The 27,221-nt window shown below is 47.4% G+C and overlaps 1 protein-coding gene across 3 annotated transcripts in view; it reads left to right on the top strand.

Moving 5' to 3' along the window:
• RCL1 (RNA terminal phosphate cyclase like 1) overlaps nucleotides 1-27,221 on the top strand; it is a 323,803-nt gene that overhangs the window by 147,396 nt on the left and 149,186 nt on the right. For all 3 annotated transcript variants that reach the window (XM_069228254.1, XM_069228263.1, XM_069228272.1), the window contains exon 5: nucleotides 26,294-26,418. In XM_069228254.1, the coding sequence (XP_069084355.1) occupies nucleotides 26,294-26,418 (125 nt within the window). The remainder of the gene's footprint in view (nucleotides 1-26,293; nucleotides 26,419-27,221) is intronic.

The following is a 27,221-nucleotide window of genomic DNA, read 5'->3' as shown; positions in this document are numbered from 1 at the left end:
ACAGTTTAGCAAGTATTTTAGTATCTGTATTGGTAAGTGAGAGGGGATGGTGTGAATCTGGGTGCTCCCGGGGTTTGTCTGGTTTTAGAAGCGTTATTAGAATGCTTTCCCATAAAGAAGGAGGCAAGGTACCAGTTAGTAAGGCCTCTTTGTATACCTGTAAAAGGCAAGACACAAGGAAGGTGGAAAAGGTTTTATATAACTCGGCTGCCTCTCCCTGGGGGCACCTATAGCTGTGGTAATCTCGTTTAAGGTTAAGGGCTCCACTAGGAACGCCCTATGGGGTCCCTCCAGCCAAGCCATGGTTAGACAGCTAGGATAGGAGTATACTCTGCCAACTTGTGTGACTACCTGGGGGGTATATAGGTGGGCATAATATTCCCCAAACTCTGTCAATATGTCCTCTGCCTCAAGCATCATAGTGCTGTCACTGTGAGTTGTTGGGTGACAACTGGGGTCCGCACCGCCTCCGCAACAAATGAGGTAACTTCTGGCCAAGCCTATTACCTTCTGCATGTGCACATGCTGTAGCATATTGGTGCTGATGTTTGCTCTTGCTGTCGGCCAGGGCATAATACTGAGGGCCATCTCAAGCTTCACAACCAAATGTGGTTGATAAGCAATCTCTACTGCACTCTATTTGACGGCGTTGGTGTTCCAGTAATTCTAACTGACGCCAAAGGTCTTTCCTGATTGAGAATTGGGTAGACATACACATCCCCCTAGTGTGCACTTTAAATGTTTCCCATACTGTACCCACTGACTCCACTGAGCCCTCATTGGCCTCAAAGCACTCTGTTATGTAGTGCTGGAGATGAGATTTAAAAAAAAAAAAAAACTTGTCCAGTAGGGCTTGGGGAGAGTTTCCACACACATGCAGTATATTTACAGGTGGGAAAGTGCAAGGTTGAGTACCACTGGAGAGTGGGAGAGGCAAATGTTCTGTTCATGTAATCTAGCTACATACATCTTGAGTGCCTATCCAGTAGTACAGTCTAGCCATGATTTATGGGCCGTTTGTGTGCCCTCTCAAATCCCCCCGTAAAATGTTGAGTAGATCATTTATATTCATCAGGTCGCGCAATGCATTGGTCACAGCTCAGTGTGCTCGGGAAGCAGGAGTAGAACAATCTGCATCCTGATAAAGCACAAGATTAAAATCCCCATCCCATAAAACACTAATGGGGGATAGTTAAACGGTCCCTCCATACTCCCCAACCGAATTTTTAGACGTCGACATTTGGCCCATATGTATTCGTGATGGTGGAATGCTTTCCTTTGAACCACTAATTGCAATATGACCTATTTACCTTGTCGGTCAGGAAGGTCCTACCTGACCAACAGAACCACCCCTCTTGTGTAGGCTGACTAGGTTGAATAGACCCCATGCGATACACCGTTACTAGCAAAGGGCACAGTCTCCTGTACCTTGAACTGCATCTCTTGTAATAATGTGATATGAATGTCATGGCATGTCAAATAGGCTAGTATCTTCTGCGTTTTCCTTGAATCACGTAGGCTTTACACTTTCCAAGTTATAAAGTTAATATCTATTGTCTTACTAGTAGATAATAATGCAGATGTGTGGAGAATGATTTGACGATGAGCTTGAATAATATAAAAGGGCAGATGGGCTCTGGGAATTGCTCTTCCATCACACATAGGCAAGCACTTTAAGATCAGCAGCCAGCTCAGGGAACCATAAAAGTCTCTCTCTCTCTCTGCCGCTCTCCCTCTCACCCTAGAAATTGAAACCATTCCATTGATACAAGAAAGTCACAATCGTTTACTACTATTGACAGGATGAACATGCACTGCATTGGGGGAGAAACTCAATGCAGCCAACTGACCCTCCCACATAACAAGCAAGACGGATTGATTGACATTATTGAAACATCTTGAAATCTGTGGTCCCGTGAGTGAAAGGACAAACCACTCACTAACATAAACCAGGAGGTGGCAGACATCAATCTGTACAATAGTTTAAAAGGCAACACATATAGCATTACTAAGAAGCAGAACATGACATCAGGTTGATAATGAGAACCAAATACATCACCAGTTCATTGGGTATTGGCGGTTCGGGTAAAGGACAGAAAAGGGGAAAAAGAGGGTCGTAGCCCTATTTGCATATTTATCAGGACCTGTAATTTCCGATAGTCCAGTGTCACTGCTAGGCGTAGAAGACTAGGTGTTGCAGTGCCGTTGGGTACATGTGCCAAAGGCTCTCTTCATGCTGCGGAGGGCCTCTTCTGGTGACGTGAATGTGGTTATTTTACCATTCAGTGTGCAACAAAGACGTGCAGAGTATAACATGGCGTAAGGTTAGTTATGGCCGATGGTTACATCCAGGAAAGCACACACGGCCTCCTACACTCTAAAGGTGAAGTCAGGGAAGATAGAAAACCTGGAGCCTTGGTATGTGAGTGCACTGTTCTCCTGAGCTCGCTGAAGCACACTGTCCCTGTCGTGATAGTTTAGTAGCCTGGCAATAAGTGGAAAACGTGGGCCCCGAGAATGGTGTTGCCCGTTCCACAACAAAGCATTTGAAGAAAGATTTAACATCAGACAGTGCACATAGCAACTTTTCGATGAACCGTTCCATCTTTCTGGTGTTAGTAGGCTCAGGGCTACCCACCAGGCGCAAGTTCCACTGATCCTAGAAACACCGGAGCACATTTTTTCATCAATCCAGATGAGTCCACTAGAAGTGAGATCCTTTTATTGATGTTAAAAGCATTGATTAAGCAAGTACCAAATGAAGATAAATCCATAGCCAACATGTGTTTCGTCACAATAGTGACTTTTTCAAAGCCAATACGAGACTGAATATATCCAAATGCAGAGCAGTCAATTTGTGATGTTGTCAACTGTAGTACTTAACATGACAGGTAACACCAATATTGTATAAACTGCATCATGTTTCGTCTTAGTTAGGGGCAGCACAGAAAAATGCTTATCTAAGTGTATTTACGCCAAGTGCCCTAGCAGTCTTGGATTTCTAAGTGTTCAACGACTGGTGACAAATTGTTACACTCGTATGTGCCCGGCAGTAGAATCGATTGAAACAGTGTGACGCTGTTTCGATCGTTTTGACTGCCGGGCACATGACTTATCATGGTCACTTGCCATATCATGGTCACTTGCCATATCATGGTCACTTGCCATATCATGGTCACTTGCCATCTGCAGATATGATCGGACACTAATTTGGAAATATGGGTGTAACCGGTATGAAGGACGCAGTTTCGATCGTTGCTCCACTTCAGGGGTTTGCGTGTCCGCTCTTGTATTGCACGCCTACAGTCTGTCGTGATGGCGCATCACATTATCAATTTTAGAGTCTATGAATTGAAGGTTAGTGCGCATCTATAGCAGTAAAGTGAGTGTTTCAGTAGACTGGTTTCCTGCAATCATCGGTGCAGCACCAGCTCCTTAGCTTCTGCAGGCAACATCCCTGTAATATTCAAACCCAAGCTTGGGTTGCTTAGGATCGGTTTTGCCCATGATTCATTGTCGTAAAAGGGGGATATGAGGGTAAGTGCTACAAAGAGTGTGCAGGGCACCCCTGACTCTCAGCACGCCCAACTGCAGCTCGCCCAGAAAATGCTTCTCAAGGGCTTTGGATCATCGCAGGCGTGTAAGCCTCAGCCCCAACCGCATCTGTTTCAGCTGCTGCAGGGTCAAATGGCCACAGTTTAGGCAGCAGGATATCACCAGCTGTCTCCTCAGGGGCCACAAGTGGGGCTATTCAGGAATCAGGCTAAAAGGTGAATGTATGTGCATGGATGATGTGGGCGGGGCAGTGGAGCTCCCGGTTCAGGCAACCATTTTGGTTGGCTGCAAGCCACGCACCCTTGTGACATTTTATTTGTGAATCATATCAGACCTATGTTAACCCTTAACCTAACCTGTTCTAGTCTCTCCTTAACCCCTACTGTAAAATTTTGTTCCCTTTTACCATGTTGCCTCCCAGTTTTCTTTAACCAATGTTAGTCATTTCAAGTTGTAAACAAAATCAGTCGCCAGTACAGTTCTAAGTACCTTCATGTTCCCATGTGGGAATAATACATGTTTAACCATTGACATTGATAGACCTCAGACCATAGTGATCCAACCCTTTCCCAGATATTAATATTTAGGGGGGGGGCAACCCCATGCCTTATAGATGGGCTCCTCTAGTTGCACTCACTGGTCCATCCCAGTTCGATATTGTCATCCTGGGTACCGTAGCCACCTTCCATTTTGTGGGCAATGTCCAATTGTCTCCCCATCCCCCATTCCCACCCCCTTGTGTGTCCAAGATCATCTCGTATCCTCAGTAGGGCTACTATGAGTGTCAGTGTAATCATGTATCCAAGGACTCGGGACGAGGAGGACATGATCAGATTCCAATATTTACCAATCAGTGAGCATTATCATGTCCTATAGAAAACATTTGTGTCTGGCCAACTCAAGCAAGTTGGAGCAGGCATCTTTCCCATATGCCAGAGTTTCAGGGGGTGAGGTAAGTGCAGTGTAGGTAGTTCAGTTGGACCAGTCGCAATATGGACGACGTGGTGATTTATTGGGGAGTCATACGGGCTAGTTGACAGCCCATGTCCTCTATGCGTCTGATCCTGGCCTCCCACTTCTGCCTCACATGGTGCGGTATATGCAGGATACTCCTTCCCTCCCTAAATAACACATCAGCAGCTGGGCCTCCAGATGGTTAAATTTCAGGTACATGGATAGAGCATGCCTGATCTGCAGTTATTTGTGGAATTGAGTCTTGGCAGTGGCATAGCGTGCCTGAAGATCTTGGAAGGACTTAGTGAGTCCCCCTTGCCAAATGTCGACCAAGGTTGTAATGGCAATTTCCTCCCATGTCGTGAAGCGATGGAGGCTGGCAAGTATGCTGGAGGCGATGAACTTTCCACACTCAAGTCTATTAAATGAGTTTGTCATGCTACCCTATAGAACAGAGCACCACACGCCAGGTCAAGAATAAATCCTTGGCTGCACAATGGTTAGAGCGGCATACCCTGATGCAGAGATGTGGCCCGGGACCAGGGTTCAATTCCCGCCTTGGCGGGTCTTGGGTTCAATTCCCTTGGACCAGGTAATTCTCGCCTCAGTGCCTAATCTAATTAATGGGTCCCACTCTGTAACTCTGGGCAATAGCTTGCTTAATCTCCACAACGTCCCTGACAGCACTTGGATGCCTGGCTTCACACTTGGGGTTGCCCAGAAGTGGGTGCCTCACAGGGAAAAGCCAGGAGGGATTCCACAGTGGCATGCGTACAGCGCCTTGAGACCCTAACGGGTGAATAGTGCCCTATACAAGTGCGAAGTTTACGTTACCTCTGGGAGATATTTAGAGAGTGGATCAGCATATAGTAGTCCCATGTATTGATCCAGATCTAGAAGCTCTAGTTCAGCTTTGTATGTGGAGTCGTCCCAACCACTGGTCAGCTGGTTGTTTTGTTGCCCACCAGAAGCTGCACTGCCAGATAATGCAGCTGGAGGTCCACCATCATCATACCTCCATCATACACCAATAGTCTGCATTTGAACCACACAATGTGAGGTGGGTGGTTAGATCAAAAGAAGGTGCAAATCCTAGAGGAAAGGCACTTGAACCACCCACCAGCCTGGGATTCCTAGTGGGAAGTTCTGATGGATGTACAGATACTGCAGGAGGACTATCATTTTAAAAAGGGGAACACGTTCCAATATATTGAGTGGCAGGGTGGCCCAGCATTGAAGGGCTGATCCCGTCTGAGACCGAAGACGTGTCACATTAAGGGTACAGGTCAGCTCAGGGAGTATTGAAATATGCATTACCAAGTATTTAAAGCCTGGTCGTTTCACTGGTATTGACGACTGCCATTGTACCGTTGATCTGTCACCGTGAATTGACACCAGTGGGGATTTGTACTGAGGCCCCTTCCTAGATCTTAAGGAGATAAACATTGTGGTCCTGTCAGATGTGGGTTAATCAAATAGAGGAGGAGGTCATTGGCGTCTAGCACAATCCTTTCCTTTGTGGCGTTTTTCTACCCTCGCATGTGGCCTTCGCATAGCACCAAGTAAGCAAGGGGCTCGAAGGTGGAACGAGAGGGAGGGGCTGAGGTAACCCATGCCAGGCCCCCTTGCTAATGGAGAGGTAGTCTCAGAAAGCCATTGAATAACACCTGGGCCTTAGGCTGCGAATAAAGTAGGTCAGTATAGACCCACATATAGGGACCTAGGCCCATTTTGACCAAGATCAACCTCATGAAGCATGGTGTCAAAGGCCTTTTTAAAGTCAATAAGTAAAAGCGCACAGAGCTTGGGTATCTCATGAGCTCAGGCCAGTACTACTTGCAGTTGCTCTATACAGTGCCGGGTACCCCAGTTAGTCATGAATCTTCATTGTTCCAGGTGGATCAGGCTAGATATAAACCGTCAGTCTTGTGGCAATAATTTATGCAAGACCTTAACCTCTGTGTTAATGAGTGATGTGGATCTTTAGGAGTGTCAATGCAGGAATGTCTGAGCCGCATGCATATATAAATGAAGAGGTGCTGGGACAATGTGTCCTGAAACTTGCAATAGTGTTCTAGTGCATACCCATCTGGTCCAGGAGTTTTCCCAGTGTGTAAACCCAGATATGGCTTCCTGGATTTCCTTCAATGAGATGGGCTTAGTCAGATATGTTCCTGTCTGCGCTGGGAATGTTCTATCCGCTAGGAGGGGCTTGCTTTGTTCTCACGGAGGGTGAGGTTGGGCCACATAAAGGAATCAGTAGTACTCTGCAAATGTTGCTGCTATTTGCACTGAGGTAAAGCATAGGGCACCTGTTCTGTCAAGGGTTTTGATAATTATCCTATTGGCCCTGTTCTTAATGACCAGCCGGTATAGGAGATTGCTCGCTTTGTCACTGCTTTTGTACTCTTGCAGTGTGAAAGTCCACCCCCAGCACTGCCAGGCCTCCTCCGGAGCTGTCTCTTGGAGATTGGATCTAGAAGGTGGCTCATTAGCGCTGCGTGGGCTTAGAGTAGTTGGATGTGTAGTGACAATCAAGAGTGGCATTATGGACCTCCGGGTCTCACTGTTTGCTGCCGATCCCTTTTGGTGTGTTGTGTGTATCCCTTTGCAACAGCATGGATTGTAGCCTAACCAGCGCCCAAGAACATGCCCACAGAACCCACTGTTCCTGGTATTAGCCACAAAGTAAGTCTGTAGCTAAGTGGCAAGAACATCTATGCGCATCTTGGAGGAACCAGGCATTGAGGTGCCACATGAGTTGTGCTGCCTTTACCTGGTCTGCAAGGCGATTTTTCAATAGGCGAATGATCAGAGAATCGCCTGGGGACAATCTCCACTGGAGAACCATGGAAGGCATCTGTTGTAGGTATTAGGAGGAAGTCTATGTGCAAGATCATCTTATGTGTCACTGACATGTGAATGTAGACTCAATCACCCAGGTGCCAGACTCTCCATATGTCACATAGGTTGAGGGAGTCCAATCACTCTTTGAAATATTTCACCCTTGCTATGCTATGTGGTCCCTGAGTTCCTGTGTTATACATGTCAGAGTTGAGTGTGGCGATCAAATCCCAGCTTATAATGGTTGTACCCATGGGAAAGACTTGAAGTGTCTCCGTAAGGGCTGTTTAGATTTGAGTGGGTAGATGAGGCTGGAGGTACACACTCAGGAGGTTGTACTGGTGTCTTTCAAGTAAGCCGCCTTCTTCTTCTTGCAACAGTATTACTTCATTATTTAGTCATTTTTAAACCTGGTAACACTGTCTGGGCATTAGTTGTACCTTATTAGTACCAATTTAACACCCATATAGCAATAAACTATAGTAAGGTGACCAGTCAACCTTTACAAAGGCACTTTCACTTGTCAAAGAATATTTTCTAACTCTTGAACTGTTAGTCCTAGAAACTGTTTTTTTTTTTTTTTTGGTTACAATCTGCAGATTATGCAGCAGGTGATGGATCATGTGGCAAATGTACAATTATGCAAAAATCACTGTAGCCGCACAGTTGCATAATTCTAGTGGCCACAAATATAGCTACACCCTTTGAGCCCCTGGCAAAACCTGTGTGTTAAACTGTATTGTAACCAGCTCAGGAGGGGGCAGCTTGACCCAAAGGGTGTATTTCTTGTAGTATAAGAATGAATGGACGAGATGTCTAGCATACGAGAAGACTGCCTGTCTCTTAGTTCGGTCTAAACATCCATTTACGTTCCATGTTAAGGGTGCATAGACTGTCATGGGGGCATTGTCGTTGTAGTGTAGGGTACCCTTCCAATGGGGAGTAGCCAACAGTGGTGAGGTGGAGCCAAGTGTCAAAAGGACACTTTTACAGGTCAAGGTGTCATGGGTGCAATGTGTTTCAAGAGCAGCGTATTAGAGAGAAAAATCAAAACAGAAACTTAAATTTACAAAAGTCCCTATACCTTAACCAATTCCTTCCCATACTTTCTCCCTGAAGCATCTTTCACCCGTAAAACACAGAAAAGCAAACACGTGACTCAGATTAGAAAGTGTAAAGTTTGTGGGTTCGCCAACAGTGGCCTTCCTGCAATAAACAGATCATTAGTGAGTATTGCTGGCTTCCCATGCCTCAGAATCCCATGCCAGAAAGGATTGAAGAGTTCACAGAGTGTCCACATGTCCTGTGGGATTTGATATGCTGTTGCTTGGGTTTTGAACCGTGAGATCGTGTGGAAGCTCTTGAACTCGGGAAAACCTCAATCACCCTCTCCACCCACCCCCCCACCCCAGCACACACATAGTCTTTGCTAAGACAGCCTTTTATCCAACCTTTTCCATGCCACCTGTAGGATTTCAAAGAAGTGATAACTGCCCTCATGGATCACCTTAAGGTTGGCCGGGAAGATGAGCATATATTGAAGGTTGGTCCTTGAGTTTTTGTTGTAACTCATCAAAGGACCCCTGCTGACTTTGCGTTTCCCGGGTATAGTCTGGGAAAAACTTTAATCAGGATTATTTAAACTTTAGCAGCCTGGTTTTGCAGGCCTCCGAAGGATGGTATCTCTTTTGCGGTAGTTTAGGATCCTCGCTATTAGTGGTCTCGGGGTGCATCTAGTGGGGGCGCTGGGCCAGTGCCCTTTCAATTACAGACCATTGCGAGAGGATGTTGTTCGGTTGCCATGATTGCACCCAACCTTGCAAGAAGTGTGCTGGACCTGAAGACTCCAATCCTTTTGAAAAGGTGACAAAGCACAAGTTGTAGCGCTGTGACTGGTTATCCTCATCCTCAATAAATTTTTCACTAGACACTAGCATGGTCACTGGTCTTAAGCATCGTCGTCCTCCACGTTTGAGATTCTGTCCTCTGTTACAGTGACTCTGTAAGCAGTATTCCAGAGATCCTGGCGCAGGAGGGAGACATCCACTTTACCTTCCCCTTTCTTGGTCTTGACTGCTTTCCCGGGATGCCTGGATAGCTTGTAGTATAGTGGCGAAATCTGTGGGTTCATTTGATCACTGTGTTGGTAGAGTGGCCCCTTGATCCCCCGTGCCCACTACAGGAGCAGTGGTTGGTGGTGAATTTGTCCATTTTAGTTTGGGGACGTGTGCTCAGATGGCCACCGGGGTTTATCTTGGAGTCCAGACCTTGAGGAGGCAACATGGGAGACCCACACTTGGACTGCTTGTCGTTAAAGAAAGAGGACAGCATGAGCAGCAGAGAGTATCCAAGTGGAGTTTGACTAGAGGAACACCAAGGATGCCCAGACTCCTGTTGAAAGAAGGGAGGGGTATAGCTGGGAAACATCACTCCTCTGCGACCTTAAGGAGGGCGCTCACAACAATCCACACCCCTCAAATCGGATTCCCAAGGCCAGGTGGGGATGGATCACCCACTCTGGTCAACCTCTGTGACTGTGTCCAACCCCCCTCTGGGTGGACAACTCCCCTGCCCCAAGGTCAAGGCCCATCCCCTCAACAGGTGGAGCAGCTAAGCCAAGGGAAGGGGATGCCCAGACAGGTCTGTCTCCTCCCAGTCCAGTGGCTCACCAGCTGCAGCTTGGATGCCAGGGCAGGCCCAGATCCCTTCCCCAGGTACAATGTCTGAGCAGCAGCCAGTGTTGATAGAGAACAAGACCAGTTCAGGTCACTGGGCACCTGGCCTGGATCCAGCGAACAAAAAAAAAAACAGATGGGACTTTGTATCTGCCCTTCAATTCCTGTCCCCTCACCTGAGGCCCTCTTGCTGGTTACTCCAAATCCGACTCCAGTCTCCCGGGCCGATTTGGGCTCTAGGTGGGTGGCGGTACAGGCCCAAGATGGCGCTGTGGTGATTTCTTTGGGCTCAGTCCCGGCACCTCCCAAGGCAGCTCGAGTCTGGCAGGGAAAGCTGCTGCTCAACAACCAGGCAGCTGCCCCTCGCTATGGGATATTTGTAACCAATGGTGTTAAGGTTTACGCAAACCTAACCCTTCTCTCTACTCTTACAAACAAACTGCAGATCATTATGCACATCAATAGCTCATTCTAACCCTACCCCACCTCTCAACACAACTTCTATTTAATCATAAACTGCTCCTAGCACCATCCCTACCCCAACCCTAATCCATGCAAATTACGTGAATATTCTATATTTTTGATGTCTAATTCTCTGCTTTTCTACTTAGTCTTTGTTGTCCTACCTTTTGTGTTTCTGCCACAAACTGACATGACACTTCAGCTTTTATTAAATCAGTGTACATCTTGAGAAGCAGAACAACAGCTCGGAGTGCGATCATCAGCAAGAATGTTACCAGTCAAAGAATACTTTAGAACTAAGAGTTCGATGGCATCTGTCGCTGTAGATACGCATGTTCTGCAATAGCTCGCCATCTGGTGTTGGGCCGGAGTGTTACAAGTTGTTTTTCTTCGAAGAAGTCTTTCGAGTCACGGGACCGAGTGACTCCTCCTTTTGTCTCCATTGCGCATGGGCGTCGACTCTATCCTCGATTGTTTTTTTTCCGCCATCGGGTTCGGACGTGTTCCTGTCGCTCCGAGTTTCGGAACAGAAAATTAGCTAATTTCGGAAGATTTTCGTCGGTATTGTTGCGTTCGGGATCGGCGTACTTAGATTCAACACTGCATCGAAGATCGAAGAGCTCCGGTGCCCTTCGGGGTAGTTTTTCGATCCTCCGTCGGGGCCTGGTCGGCCCGACCACGTGCTGAAGAACGCCGATGGAACGGACCCCGTTCCGTTTCTGCCCCAAATGCCACAATAAATACCCCTACACAGACCAACACTTGGTCTGCAACCTGTGCCTGTCACCTGAGCACAGCGAAGACACCTGCGAGGCCTGTCGTGCGTTCCGGTCCCGAAAAACACTCCGAGACCGTCGAGCCAGAAGACTTCAGATGGCGTCCGCACCGACAGCCCAACGGGAGTTCGAGGAAGAGGAAGGTACCTTCTCGATCTAAGACTCCGACTCCGAAGGATTCGACGATACACAAACCCTGAGTAAGACGTCGAAAACCACACAGAGACACATTTACAAGGCCCAGGGGACGCCACTGCCATCCGGCCATGGCTCCACCCGTAAATTCGGTGACCGACCGTCGGCACCGAAAAAGGCCCAAACAGTGCCGAGATCGTCCGACTCCGGTCGAGACACCGGCACGCAGCCTTCTCGGGACCGAGAAAGTGCTGGAGACAAGCCTCGACACCGAGATGCCGGTGTGGACACGGCTCGACGCCGAGACAGCGGCACCGAAACAGATCGACGCCGAGAGGTTTCGGCCCCGAAAAGGAAAAAAGTCACCTCGGAGCCGAAAAAACACGCAGACAGTTTCGATGCCGAAACAAACTGCAAGCGACCCAGCTTCAGGCTCTTATACAGAAGAGCACTCGCTAACCTCCCAAATGCAGAAGCATAGGTTTGAGGAAGAGCTACAAGCAACTGATGTGGACCATACGCAAAAGCGTATCTTCATTCAGCAGGGGACAGGAAAAATAAGCACCCTTCCCCCCATTAGGAGAAAGAGAAGGTTGGAGTTCCAGACGGAACAAACACCACAACCAAAAGTGGTGAAAAGAGTTACACCACCACCCTCTCCTCCGCCCGTGATTAACGTTTCACCAGCACAAACTCCATCACACTCCCCAGCTCACACCACCATGAGCCAGGGTGACCAAGATCAGGACGCATGGGACCTATACGACGCCCCAGTGTCAGATAACAGTCCGGAGACATACCCTACAAAGCCATCTCCACCAGAAGACAGCACCGCGTACTCTCAAGTGGTGGCTAGAGCAGCACAATTTCACCACGTAAGCCTCCACTCAGAACAGGTCGAGGATGATTTCTTATTCAACACACTCTCCTCCACCCACAGCTCATACCAAAGCCTGCCTATGCTCCCTGGTATGCTCCGGCACGCAAAAGACATCTTTAAGGAGCCGGTTAAAAGTAGGGCAATCACACCAAGGGTAGAAAAAAAGTATAAGCCGCCTCCTACGGACCCGGTTTTCATCACTACACAGCTGCCACCAGACTCTGTCGTTGTAGGAGCAGCTAGGAAAAGGGCCAACTCTCACACATCTGGAGATGCACCACCCCCAGATAAAGAAAGCCGCAAGTTTGATGCAGCTGGTAAAAGAGTCGCAGCACAAGCTGCAAACCAGTGGCGCATCGCGAACTCCCAGGCACTACTTGCGCGCTATGACAGAGCCCACTGGGACGAGATGCAACATCTCATTGAACATCTGCCCAAGGACTTACAAAATAGGGCAAAACAAGTGGTTGAGGAGGGACAGGCCATCTCCAACAACCAGATACGCTCCTCCATGGACGCTGCAGATACAGCTGCACGGACAATTAATACATCTGTAACTATCAGAAGGCATGCATGGCTCCGAACGTCTGGATTTAAACCAGAGATTCAACAAGCAGTTCTCAATATGCCTTTTAATGAAAAAGAACTGTTCGGTCCAGAAGTGGACACAGCGATTGAGAAACTCAAAAAAGATACGGACACTGCCAAAGCCATGGGCGCACTCTACTCCCCGCAGAGCAGAGGGAATTACAGCACATTCCGTAAAACGCCCTTTCGAGGGGGGTTTCGGGGTCAAAACACACAAGCCAGCACCTCACAAGCCACACCGTCCAGTTACCAGGGACAGTATAGAGGAGGTTTTCGGGGACAATATAGAGGAGGGCAATTCCCTAGAAATAGAGGAAGATTTCAAAGCCCAAAAACCCCTACTACTAAACAGTGACTCACATGTCACTCACCCCCTCCACACAACACCAGTGGGGGGAAGAATAGGTCATTATTACAAAGCATGGGAGAAAATCACTACAGACACTTGGGTTCTAGCAATTATCCAACATGGTTATTGCATAGAATTTCTACAATTCCCTCCAAACATACCACCAAAAGCACAAAATTTAACAACACACCATTCCAATCTCCTGGAGATAGAAGTGCAGGCACTATTGCAAAAGAATGCAATCGAATTAGTGCCAAACACCCAAATAAACACAGGGGTTTACTCACTGTACTTTCTGATACCAAAGAAGGACAAAACGCTGAGACCAATCCTAGACCTCAGAGTAGTGAACACTTTCATCAAATCAGACCACTTCCACATGGTCACACTACAAGAAGTATTGCCATTGCTAAAACTACACGACTACATGGCAACTTTAGACCTCAAGGATGCTTACTTCCATATACCAATACACCCATCGCACAGGAAATACCTAAGGTTTGTATTCAAAGGAATACATTACCAATTCAAGGTACTGCCTTTCGGATTAACAACCGCACCAAGAGTCTTTACCAAATTGTAGGAAGTTGGCTCTGTATGTGCTATTTCAAAGTAAGGAATAGCATGCACAGAGTCCAAGGGTTCCCCTTAGAGGTAAAATAGTGGTAAAAATAGATAATACTAATGCTCTATTTTGTGGTAGTGTGGTCGAGCAGTAGGCTTATCCAAGGAGTAGTGTTAAGCATTTGTTGTACGTACACATAGACAATAAATGAGGTACACACACTCAGAGACAAATCCAGCCAATAGGTTTTTGTATAGAAAAATATCTTTTCTTAGTTTATTTTAAGAACCACAGGTTCAAATTCTACATGTAATATCTCATTCGAAAGGTATTGCAGGTAAGTACTTTAGGAACTTCAAATCATAAAAATTGCATGTATACTTTACAAGTTATTGACAAATAGCTGTTTTAAAAGTGGACCCTTAGTGCAATTTTCACAGTTCCTGGGGGAGGTAAGTTTTTGTTAGTTTTACCAGGTAAGTAAGACACTTACAGGGTTCAGTTCTTGGTCCAAGGTAGCCCACCGTTGGGGGTTCAGAGCAACCCCAAAGTCACCACACCAGCAGCTCAGGGCCGGTCAGGTGCAGAGTTCAAAGTGGTGCCCAAAACACATAGGCTAGAATGGAGAGAAGGGGGTGCCCCGGTTCCGGTCTGCTTGCAGGTAAGTACCCGCGTCTTCGGAGGGCAGACCAGGGGGGTTTTGTAGGGCACCGGGGGGGACACAAGCCCACACAGAAATTTCACCCTCAGCGGCGCGGGGGCGGCCGGGTGCAGTGTAGAAACAAGCGTCGGGTTCGCAATGTTAGTCTATGAGAGATCTCGGGATCTCTTCAGCGCTGCAGGCAGGCAAGGGGGGGATTCCTCGGGGAAACCTCCACTTGGGCAAGGGAGAGGGACTCCTGGGGGTCACTTCTCCAGTGAAAGTCCGGTCCTTCAGGTCCTGGGGGCTGCGGGTGCAGGGTCTCTCCCAGGCGTCGGGACTTTAGGTTCAAAGAGTCGCGGTCAGGGGAAGCCTCGGGATTCCCTCTGCAGGCGGCGCTGTGGGGGCTCAGGGGGGACAGGTTTTGGTACTCACAGTATCAGAGTAGTCCTGGGGTCCCTCCTGAGGTGTTGGATCGCCACCAGCCGAGTCGGGGTCGCCGGGTGCAGTGTTGCAAGTCTCACGCTTCTTGCGGGGAGCTTGCAGGGTTCTTTAAAGCTGCTGGAAACAAAGTTGCAGCTTTTCTTGGAGCAGGTCCGCTGTCCTCGGGAGTTTCTTGTCTTTTCGAAGCAGGGGCAGTCCTCAGAGGATGTCGAGGTCGCTGGTCCCTTTGGAAGGCGTCGCTGGAGCCAGGATCTTTGGAAGGCAGGAGACAGGCCGGTGAGTTTCTGGAGCCAAGGCAGTTGTCGTCTTCTGGTCTTCCTCTGCAGGGGTTTTTCAGCTAGGCAGTCCTTCTTCTTGTAGTTGCAGGAATCTAATTTTCTAGGGTTCAGGGTAGCCCTTAAATACTAAATTTAAGGGCGTGTTTAGGTCTGGGGGGTTAGTAGCCAATGGCTACTAGCCCTGAGGGTGGGTACACCCTCTTTGTGCCTCCTCCCAAGGGGAGGGGGTCACAATCCTAACCCTATTGGGGGAATCCTCCATCTGCAAGATGGAGGATTTCTAAAAGTCAGAGTCACCTCAGCTCAGGACACCTTAGGGGCTGTCCTGACTGGCCAGTGACGACTCCTTGTTGCTTGCTTTGTTCCCTCCAGCCTTGCCGCCAAAAGTGGGGGCCGTGGCCGGAGGGGGCGGGCAACTCCACTAAGCTGGAGTGCCCTGCTGGGCTGTGACAAAGGGGTGAGCCTTTGAGGCTCACCGCCAGGTGTCACAGCTCCTGCCTGGGGGAGGTGTTAGCATCTCCACCCAGTGCAGGCTTTGTTACTGGCCTCAGAGTGACAAAGGCACTCTCCCCATGGGGCCAGCAACATGTCTCTGGTGTGGCAGGCTGCTGGAACTAGTCAGCCTACACAGACAGTCGGTTAAGTTTCAGGGGGCACCTCTAAGGTGCCCTCTGTGGTGTATTTTACAATAAAATGTACACTGGCATCAGTGTGCATTTATTGTGCTGAGAAGTTTGATACCAAACTTCCCAGTTTTCAGTGTAGCCATTATGGTGCTGTGGAGTTCGTGTTTGACAGACTCCCAGACCATATACTCTTATGGCTACCCTGCACTTACAATGTCTAAGGTTTTGCTTAGACACTGTAGGGGCATAGTGCTCATGCACTGGTACCCTCACCTATGGTATAGTGCACCCTGCCTTAGGGCTGTAAGGCCTGCTAGAGGGGTGTCTTACCTATACTGCATAGGCAGTGAGAGGCTGGCATGGCACCCTGAGGGGAGTGCCATGTCGACTTACTCATTTTGTTCTCACCAGCACACACAGGCTTGTAAGCAGTGTGCCTGTGCTGAGTGAGGGGTCTCTAGGGTGGCATAATACATGCTACAGCCCTTAGAGACCTTCCCTGGCATCAGGGCCCTTGGTACCAGAGGTACCAGTTACAAGGGACTTATCTGGATGCCAGGGTGTGCCAATAGTGGAAACAATGGTACATTTTAGGTGAAAGAACACTGGTGCTGGGGCCTGGTTAGCAGGGTCCCAGCACACTTCTCTGTCAAGTCAGCATCAGTATCAGGCAAAAAGTGGGGGGGTACCTGCAACAGGGAGCCATTTCTTTACACAAGCCCCCCCCAGCCCACAGGCCAGGAGACTCAGCCAACGCTGGAAGAGTCTTCCTAGTCTGTCAGGCGAGGAAGAGTAGAGGAAATGGCTGGTTTGTTGCAGGGCCTACTCTGCCTTACATCCTCCTGTTCAGGTCATTCCCTCTGGGGAACTGACCCACTTCCACAGTGATAGGACCTAGTCTGAACTGCCTCTTGTCTGTGCTTTTTATGTCTTCACCCATTCTCTCTATTTTGAGGTCAGAGGTATCCACCTCTGCTAATCTGATCTTAGCCAGGGTCACCCCTAGCTTACCCAAAGAGGTTACCCAGAGCTGGAGTAACCCCACCATGACCAACAGGGTCAGGGGGCCTAACTTGTTATTTGGCATGGGGTCAGACCACCATGCCAGGGATAGTGCAGCCATAAAGGCTAACACCCAGCAGAGGCCACTGACAGCTGTCAGTGCCCAGAACCACACCTTTAGCTCTTCACCTACAAGGGAAGGGGCTAAGTTACAGGCTTCTTTGGGTTCAGGGTGCCTGTCTGCTGTATTAGAGTGGGGGGTTACCACATCTTGTAGTAAACACCCTTCTTCCACTCTTTATTCTGTTAGCTGAGGAGCCACCCACCCAGGCTTAACAGTTGCCTGACTAGCCAGGACTTCTTGTGGGTCAGGTTGGACTTTATCAGAGCCATTTTTGGAGTTCTCCCCTACTGGAGCAGAATCTCCTTGGCTTGCTGGAACCTTGGCTAAAGGTTGTCCACCTTTCCTACTCTGTTTCCTTTTCTTTTTCCTCGGGGGCCTACTTGCATTTACTGCAGAGGCAGGCATTCCAGAATCCTTGGGAGAGGACTGGCACTGGACCAGTTCCTCTCTTGGGCTCTGACTAACCTCTGGGTAGTCATTTCCAAGGAGACAATCAAGGGGGAGGTCTGTACTGACTACTACCCTTCTCCAGCTAAGAGTGCCACCCACTTCTATGGGCACTAAAGCCACAGGCCTCTTAGTGACCCTGTCTAGGCTAACTCTTACCCTGGCAGTCTCACCTGGGATGTACTGGTTTGAGAGCACCAGCCTGTCATGCACAATAGTGTGACTGGCACAAGTGTCTCTCAGGGCAGTGGTTGGGATTCCATTCACCAGTAGGTGGTGGAAGTGTCTACTTCCCTCTGGAATCTCCAACTCACCTGTTGGGCCCTGTTTCCAGTTGAAGGCTATGAAGACCTCCTCGTCTGAGGAGTCATCTCCCATGGCTACACTGGTTACCCCTGGAATTTTGTTCTGGGGTTTGTTTTTGGGACAAGAAGTGTCCTTGGTGTGGTGCCCAGACTGTTTACAGTTGTGGCACCATGCCTTAGTGGCATCCCAGTTCTTACCCTGGTACCCACCTTTGTTTTGGGTTGTGTCTTGGGGCCCACCCACCTGTTCTGGTTTTTGGGGGCCTACAGAGGACTCTTTTTCTTTGTTTCTAGTGTCACCCACTTTCTCCTGGGGAGTTTTTGTAACCCCTTTCTTTTGGTCACCCCCAGTGGAAGTTTTGGTTACCCTAGTCTTGACCCAGTGGTCTGCCTTCTTTCCCAATTCTTGGGGAGAAATTGGACCTAGGTCTACCAGATACTGATGCAACTTTTCATTGAAGCAGTTACTTAAAATGTGTTCTTTCATAAACAAATTATAAAGCCCAACATAGTCACACACTTCATTTCCAGTTAACCAACCATCTAGTGTTTTTACTGAGTAGTCTACAAAATCAACCCAGGTCTGGCTCGAGGATTTTTGAGCCCCCCTGAATCTAATTCTATACTCCTCAGTGGAGAATCCAAAGCCCTCAATCAGGGTACCCTTCATGAGGTCATAAGATTCTGCATCTTTTCCAGAGAGTGTGAGGAGTCTATCCCTACACTTTCCAGTGAACATTTCCCAAAGGAGAGCACCCCAGTGAGATCTGTTTACTTTTCTGGTTACACAAGCCCTCTCAAAAGCTGTGAACCATTTGGTGATGTCATCACCATCTTCATATTTAGTTACAATCCCTTTAGGGATTTTCAACATGTCAGGAGAATCTCTGACCCTATTTATATTGCTGCCACCATTGATGGGTCCTAGGCCCATCTCTTGTCTTTCCCTCTCTATGGCTAGGATCTGTCTTTCCAAAGCCAATCTTTTGGCCATCCTGGCTAACTGGATGTCCTCTTCACTGGGGCTATCCTCAGTGATTTCAGAGGTGTTGGTCTCTCCTGTGAGGGAACCAGCATCTCTGACTATTATTTTTGGAGTCAGGGTTTGAGGGACCCTGTTCTCCCTAGATAGGACTGGTAGGGGGGAATTTTCCTCCAAGTCACTATCCTCTTCCTCTGAGTTGCCACCCTCAGAGGGGTTGGCCTTTTCAAACTCTGCCAAAAGCTCCTGGAGCTGTATTTTGGTAGGTTTGGGGCCCATTGTTATTTTCTTTATTTTACAGAGTGACCTTAGCTCCCTCATCTTAAGATGGAGGTAAGGTGTGGTGTCGAGTTCCACCACAGTCACATCTGTGCTAGACATTTTGCTTCTAAAAGTTGGAATACTTTTTAAGAATCTACAACTGGTTCTAGAATCTAATTCAAACTTTTACAAACTTTTAAACTCTAAAAGAAATGCTAAACAGGATCTAACACAAGGCCCTAGCAGGTCTTTTAAGAATTTAGAAAACTTTTCAAATTGCAAAAATCACTTTCTAATGACAATTTTGGAATTTGTCGTGTGATCAGGTATTGGCTGAGTAGTCCAGCAAATGCAAAGTCTTGTACCCCACCGCTGATCCACCAATGTAGGAAGTTGGCTCTGTATGTGCTATTTCAAAGTAAGGAATAGCATGCACAGAGTCCAAGGGTTCCCCTTAGAGGTAAAATAGTGGTAAAAATAGATAATACTAATGCTCTATTTTGTGGTAGTGTGGTCGAGCAGTAGGCTTATCCAAGGAGTAGTGTTAAGCATTTGTTGTACGTACACATAGACAATAAATGAGGTACACACACTCAGAGACAAATCCAGCCAATAGGTTTTTGTATAGAAAAATATCTTTTCTTAGTTTATTTTAAGAACCACAGGTTCAAATTCTACATGTAATATCTCATTCGAAAGGTATTGCAGGTAAGTACTTTAGGAACTTCAAATCATAAAAATTGCATGTATACTTTACAAGTTATTGACAAATAGCTGTTTTAAAAGTGGACCCTTAGTGCAATTTTCACAGTTCCTGGGGGAGGTAAGTTTTTGTTAGTTTTACCAGGTAAGTAAGACACTTACAGGGTTCAGTTCTTGGTCCAAGGTAGCCCACCGTTGGGGGTTCAGAGCAACCCCAAAGTCACCACACCAGCAGCTCAGGGCCGGTCAGGTGCAGAGTTCAAAGTGGTGCCCAAAACACATAGGCTAGAATGGAGAGAAGGGGGTGCCCCGGTTCCGGTCTGCTTGCAGGTAAGTACCCGCGTCTTCGGAGGGCAGACCAGGGGGGTTTTGTAGGGCACCGGGGGGGACACAAGCCCACACAGAAATTTCACCCTCAGCGGCGCGGGGGCGGCCGGGTGCAGTGTAGAAACAAGCGTCGGGTTCGCAATGTTAGTCTATGAGAGATCTCGGGATCTCTTCAGCGCTGCAGGCAGGCAAGGGGGGGATTCCTCGGGGAAACCTCCACTTGGGCAAGGGAGAGGGACTCCTGGGGGTCACTTCTCCAGTGAAAGTCCGGTCCTTCAGGTCCTGGGGGCTGCGGGTGCAGGGTCTCTCCCAGGCGTCGGGACTTTAGGTTCAAAGAGTCGCGGTCAGGGGAAGCCTCGGGATTCCCTCTGCAGGCGGCGCTGTGGGGGCTCAGGGGGGACAGGTTTTGGTACTCACAGTATCAGAGTAGTCCTGGGGTCCCTCCTGAGGTGTTGGATCGCCACCAGCCGAGTCGGGGTCGCCGGGTGCAGTGTTGCAAGTCTCACGCTTCTTGCGGGGAGCTTGCAGGGTTCTTTAAAGCTGCTGGAAACAAAGTTGCAGCTTTTCTTGGAGCAGGTCCGCTGTCCTCGGGAGTTTCTTGTCTTTTCGAAGCAGGGGCAGTCCTCAGAGGATGTCGAGGTCGCTGGTCCCTTTGGAAGGCGTCGCTGGAGCAGGATCTTTGGAAGGCAGGAGACCGGCCGGTGAGTTTCTGGAGCCAAGGCAGTTGTCGTCTTCTGGTCTTCCTCTGCAGGGGTTTTTCAGCTAGGCAGTCCTTCTTCTTGTAGTTGCAGGAATCTAATTTTCTAGGGTTCAGGGTAGCCCTTAAATACTAAATTTAAGGGCGTGTTTAGGTCTGGGGGGTTAGTAGCCAATGGCTACTAGCCCTGAGGGTGGGTACACCCTCTTTGTGCCTCCTCCCAAGGGGAGGGGGTCACAATCCTAACCCTATTGGGGGAATCCTCCATCTGCAAGATGGAGGATTTCTAAAAGTCAGAGTCACCTCAGCTCAGGACACCTTAGGGGCTGTCCTGACTGGCCAGTGACTCCTCCTTGTTGCTTGCTTTGTTCCCTCCAGCCTTGCCGCCAAAAGTGGGGGCCGTGGCCGGAGGGGGCGGGCAACTCCACTAAGCTGGAGTGCCCTGCTGGGCTGTGACAAAGGGGTGAGCCTTTGAGGCTCACCGCCAGGTGTCACAGCTCCTGCCTGGGGGAGGTGTTAGCATCTCCACCCAGTGCAGGCTTTGTTACTGGCCTCAGAGTGACAAAGGCACTCTCCCCATGGGGCCAGCAACATGTCTCTGGTGTGGCAGGCTGCTGGAACTAGTCAGCCTACACAGACAGTCGGTTAAGTTTCAGGGGGCACCTCTAAGGTGCCCTCTGTGGTGTATTTTACAATAAAATGTACACTGGCATCAGTGTGCATTTATTGTGCTGAGAAGTTTGATACCAAACTTCCCAGTTTTCAGTGTAGCCATTATGGTGCTGTGGAGTTCGTGTAAAACAGACTCCCAGACCATATACTCTTATGGCTACCCTGCACTTACAATGTCTAAGGTTTTGCTTAGACACTGTAGGGGCATAGTGCTCATGCACTGGTACCCTCACCTATGGTATAGTGCACCCTGCCTTAGGGCTGTAAGGCCTGCTAGAGGGGTGTCTTACCTATACTGCATAGGCAGTGAGAGGCTGGCATGGCACCCTGAGGGGAGTGCCATGTCGACTTACTCATTTTGTTCTCACCAGCACACACAGGCTTGTAAGCAGTGTGCCTGTGCTGAGTGAGGGGTCTCTAGGGTGGCATAATACATGCTACCGCCCTTAGAGACCTTCCCTGGCATCAGGGCCCTTGGTACCAGAGGTACCAGTTACAAGGGACTTATCTGGATGCCAGGGTGTGCCAATAGTGGAAACAATGGTACATTTTAGGTGAAAGAACACTGGTGCTGGGGCCTGGTTAGCAGGGTCCCAGCACACTTCTCTGTCAAGTCAGCATCAGTATCAGGCAAAAAGTGGGGGGGTACCTGCAACAGGGAGCCATTTCTTTACACAAATGTCTAGCGGTAGTTGCTGCACACATAAGAAGGCAGCAAATACATGTGTTCCCATATTTGGACGACTGGCTAATCAAGGCCCATTCGTTCATACAGTGCTCAAATCACACAAATCAGATCATACAAACCCTCTTCAAACTCGGGTTCACCGTCAACTTCACAAAATCCAACATTCTGCCGCGCAAGGTACAACAATACCTAGGAGCCATAATAGACACATCGAAGGGAGTAGCCACTCCAAGTCCACAAAGAATTCTAAATTTCAACACCATCATACAACGCATGTATCCAACACAAAAGATACAGGCACAGATGGTATTACAACTCCTAGGCATGATGTCTTCATGCATAGCCATTGTCCCAAACGCAAGACTGCACATGAGGCCCTTACAACAATGCCTAGCATCACAGTGGTCTCAAGCACAGGGTCACCTTCTAGATCTGGTGTTAATAGACCGCCAAACTTCCTCTCGCTTCTGTGGTGGAACAACATAAATTTAAACAAGGGGCGGCCTTTCCAAGACCCAGTGCCACAATACGTAATAACAACAGATGCTTCCATGACAGGGTGGGGAGCACACCTCGATCAACACAGCATACAAGGACAATGGAACGTACATCAAACAAAACTGCATATCAATCACCTAGAACTTCTAGCAGTTTTTCAAGCACTAAAAGCCTTCCAACCAATAATAGTTCACAAATACATTCTCGTCAAAACAGACAACATGACGACAATGTATTATCTAAACAAGCAGGGGGGGACGCACTCCACGCAGTTAAGCCTGCTAGCACAAAAAATTTGGCATTGGGCAATTCACAACCAAATTCGCCTAATAGCACAGTTTATACCAGGGATCCAAAATCAACTCGCAGACAATCTCTCACGAGATCATCAACAGGTCCACGAATGGGAAATTCACCCCCAAATTCTGAACACTTATTTCAAACTCTGGGGAACACCTCAGATAGACTTGTTTGCGACAAGGGAGAACGCAAAATGCCAAAACTTCGCATCCAGATACCCACACAAACAATCCCAAGGCAATGCCCTATGGATGAACTGGTCAGGGATATTTGCTTACGCTTTTCCTCCTCTCCCTCTCCTTCCTTACCTGGTAAACAAACTCAGTCAAAGCAAACTCAAACTCATATTGATAGCACCAACTTGGGCAAGGCAACCCTGGTACACAACGCTGCTAGACCTATCAGTGGTACCCTGCATCAAATTGCCCAACAGGCCAGATCTGTTGACACAGCACAACCAAAAGATCAGACACCCAGATCCAGCATCGCTGAATCTAGCAATCTGGCTCCTGAAATCCTAGAATTCGGGCACTTACAACTTACCCAAGAATGTATGGAAGTCATAAAACAAGCCAGAAGGCCATCCACCAGGCACTGTTATGCAAGTAAATGGAAGAGGTTTGTTTGCTACTGCCATATTAATCAAATACAACCATTACACACAACTCCAGAACATGTAGTGGGTTACTTGCTTCACTTACAAAAATCTAACCTAGCTTTCTCTTCCATTAAAATACACCTTGCAGCAATATCTGCATACCTGCAGACTACCTATTCAACTTCCCTATATAAGATACCAGTCATTAAAGCATTCATGGAGGGCCTTAGGAGAATTATACCACCAAGAACACTACCTGTTCCTTCATGGAACCTAAATGTTGTCCTAACTAGACTTATGGGTCCACCTTTTGAACCCATGCACTCCTGCGAAATACAATTCCTAACCTGGAAGGTGGCATTTCTCATCGCCATTACTTCCCTAAGAAGAGTAAGCGAGATTCAGGCGTTTACAATACAGGAACCTTTTATACAACTACACAAAAATAAAGTCGTCCTAAGGACCAATCCTAAATTTTTGCCAAAGGTTATTTCACCGTTCCATCTAAATCAAACAGTGGAACTTCCAGTGTTCTTTCCACAGCCAGATACCGTAGCTGAAAGGGCACTACATACATTAGATGTCAAAAGAGCATTGATGTATTACATTGACAGAACAAAAAACATCAGAAAGACTAAACAACTCTTTATTGCATTTCAAAAACCTCATGCAGGAAACCCAATTTCAAAACAAGGTATAGCCAGATGGATAGTTAAATGCATCCAAATCTGCTACCTTAAAGCTAAACGACAGCTGCCCATTACACCAAGGGCACACTCAACCAGAAAGAAAGGTACTACCATGGCCTTTCTAGGAAACATCCCAATACATGAAATATGTAAGGCAGCCACATGGTCTACGCCTCACACATTCACCAAGCACTACTGTGTAGACGTGTTATCCGCACAACAAGCCACAGTAGGGCAAGTTGTATTAAGAACATTATTTCAGACTACTTCCACTCCTACAGGCTGATCCACCGCTTTTGGGGATATAACTGCTTTCTAGTCTATGCAGAACATGCGTATCTACAGCGACAGATGCCATCGAACTGAAAATGTCACTTACCCAGTGTACATCTGTTCGTGGCATCAGTCGCAGTAGATTCGCATGTGCCCACCCGCCTCCCCGGGAGCCTGTAGCAGCTTGGAAGTTACCTTCAATTAATTATATATGTATCATCTCAACCTTAAATAGGTGCATACTTAGTCACTCCATTGCATGGGCACTATTACTACAATTCAACTCCTACCTCACCCTCTGCGGGGAAAAACAATCGAGGATAGAGTCGACGCCCATGCGCAATGGAGACAAAAGGAGGAGTCACTCGGTCCCGTGACTCGAAAGACTTCTTCGAAGAAAAACAACTTGTAACACTCCGGCCCAACACCAGATGGCGAGCTATTGCAGAACATGCGAATCTACTGCGACTGATGCCACGAACAGATGTACACTGGGTAAGTGACATTTTCATTCTAATATTGCTGTCATATTGGATTAAATCTGACTCGGTTAACAATGCATACAGGTAGCAGAGGCAGTACATCGAAAATATTGTCAACTTCAAATGTATGCTTCCGAAGAGTGAAAATCTTCTAGTACGCCTCAAAACAGCAAAGCTCCACCGTTGGTACGTGTTGTGTTACGAAAACCAAGCACTTTTATCCGCTTACTGTCGGAGAAGGCAGTAAGATGCCTTGAATTTAATACGTTCTGCCAATTACAAATATTAATTTACTAATGTTCCAAATACCACTGATGCATTCACAATGTGCATCAGGTCAACTTCACAACAGCAAAAAAAAAAAAAATCGGCGAACCTGCTTCGTCCATCAGGAGTGTTTTATATTTTGTGGCCTCTCATTCACTTTTAGATCAACCCATCTTCCAGCATAAAGTAGATACAATTACTAGAGGGGATTTCAGTTTGTGTCAAGTTCCATAACCTAAAACACACTGCCTTTATGAGCTGCCCATGTTTGATGCCTAGGTTGCTTAAGGTGTCCCATTTCTTTTCTGATTTTCAGTGGGTGTCCGACTATGCATTGAGCTGGTAATTTTGTTCTTCTGTCACCCATAGATCCAGAATACTAAATGCACCTATTCATAGGCCGAATGTTAAAAGCATAATGGTCAGCTGCGCTGTATCATTCATTTTTCTTTTGATGGGCAGCCTCTACAGTAATGAGTCATTTGTGTTGGCATTCTAGTTAGTACTCAGACTATCAAAAACATAATAAAAATGTTTGTGGGAATACCTATTTGATTCCTATTAGCCACCTCTTTGGAATTTATCACCATTTTTATTTATAATGGGGACTAGAAGTGATCAGCTGGAGATGGCTCTGTAGCAACTCTACCTGTTGCATTTGCTTGAACTGCTGTGATACAGCGCTTACTTCGGTGCATTCCATGTACAGGGTGGGAACCTCTGCAAATGCCACGTGAGAAAGTAGTGTTCAGCGCCACCATTTCCAGACCGCACAATCCACCCGGAAACACTGTAGAGTCTGCATCGCTAGTTACTCCAGTTGCTATATTACAGTGCAGGTAACCTCACAGATAGATGTGGGAAACCGTTTTTTATGATGACATGGACATTCAAAAAATCTCCTTGAAAAAAAATTCCTTGGTATTAACCAAGGACAGCACGTGCGTTTGATAATTCATACATCTACATAGCTTGACTTTTCCTGCCATAATAGCAGGTCGAGACTTTTTAGTGGGATATTGAGAAGTTTTCTTTAAATATTGTGCATATGGTTTACATTGTCCTCCAAAAAGGACTCCAGCGTTGAAGGCTGCAGTGATTTGAAATGCATAAATAAAATGCTAGTGTGTCTGAAGTCTGGTGTAAATCATCTAGGACTGAATCATGTGGTTTGACTTGTCCTTTTTGTTAACCTTACTTTTTCTCAGATTGTCCGAAGAGGAATGCCACCAGGAGGTGGTGGCGAAGTTGTTTTCTCTTGCCCAATAAGGAAGGTTTTGAGACCCCTTCAGCTAACTGAGCCTGGGAAGATAAAACGCATTCGTGGAGTTGCGTATCCTTTTTGTTGAAATGTACCTCTCCTATGAGATGTGGAAGATGGATTTCAAAAACAATTGGTGCGGTTACTGCGGATGTGTTGTTGTTATGCAATTTTGTGCAAATTTTACTTTGTGCTTCAGAATTTTGCACGGGCCCTGGTAAACAGTTTCTGGATTTGTGCAGTTAACCAAGTCCAGGAGTAGGAGCTCCATACATACTTGTCACTAATTTCCTTGATCCTAAAATGCTTCCTAGCAAAGTCATTACTTGTTCATACGGTCATATATGCCACTTTAGGCAGACATCCAAAGCACTTACCTAATTTTCTAAGTGGGCTGCTGAAGTTGGTGGATGGTGTGAGATGTAAGTCACCATTCATTCAAGTTGGAGGCAGTTATGTCATTTACTTCTGACGATAGACATTTCAGAATTGGTGCTGACATGTTGCCGCCCCTACCTCTGCTGGTGATTGAAAAGTACTGGCCCTGGGGGGGGGGAGTTTTATTCCTTGAAAGACCAGCCTGCAAGTGAGGGAGGGAACCTCCCATCACTACACTAGATGGGTTTTCCTACTAGTGATTTGGTGATAAGTGTAGCGGTCTACTGATCTCAGAGCTTAGAGACCACACGATTACAGCATTGTAAAAACTATTTCTAAACCTGTTAAACATTCTAAGACACACAACCTTATTCAAATTCACCTGTTAGGTGACTGATGCATAGATCCGACAGTCTTCAAAATATTTGTTTGCTTTGTCTTGTTTATTAATGACCACCAGGAACAATTTGAATGTGATTGGGGAAACCCTGCTTTGG

This window comes from Pleurodeles waltl, chromosome 1_1, assembly GCF_031143425.1.
Source record: "Pleurodeles waltl isolate 20211129_DDA chromosome 1_1, aPleWal1.hap1.20221129, whole genome shotgun sequence".
Classification (NCBI taxonomy): Eukaryota; Metazoa; Chordata; class Amphibia; order Caudata; family Salamandridae; genus Pleurodeles; species Pleurodeles waltl.
This window is presented reverse-complemented; position numbering and strand designations above follow the sequence as displayed.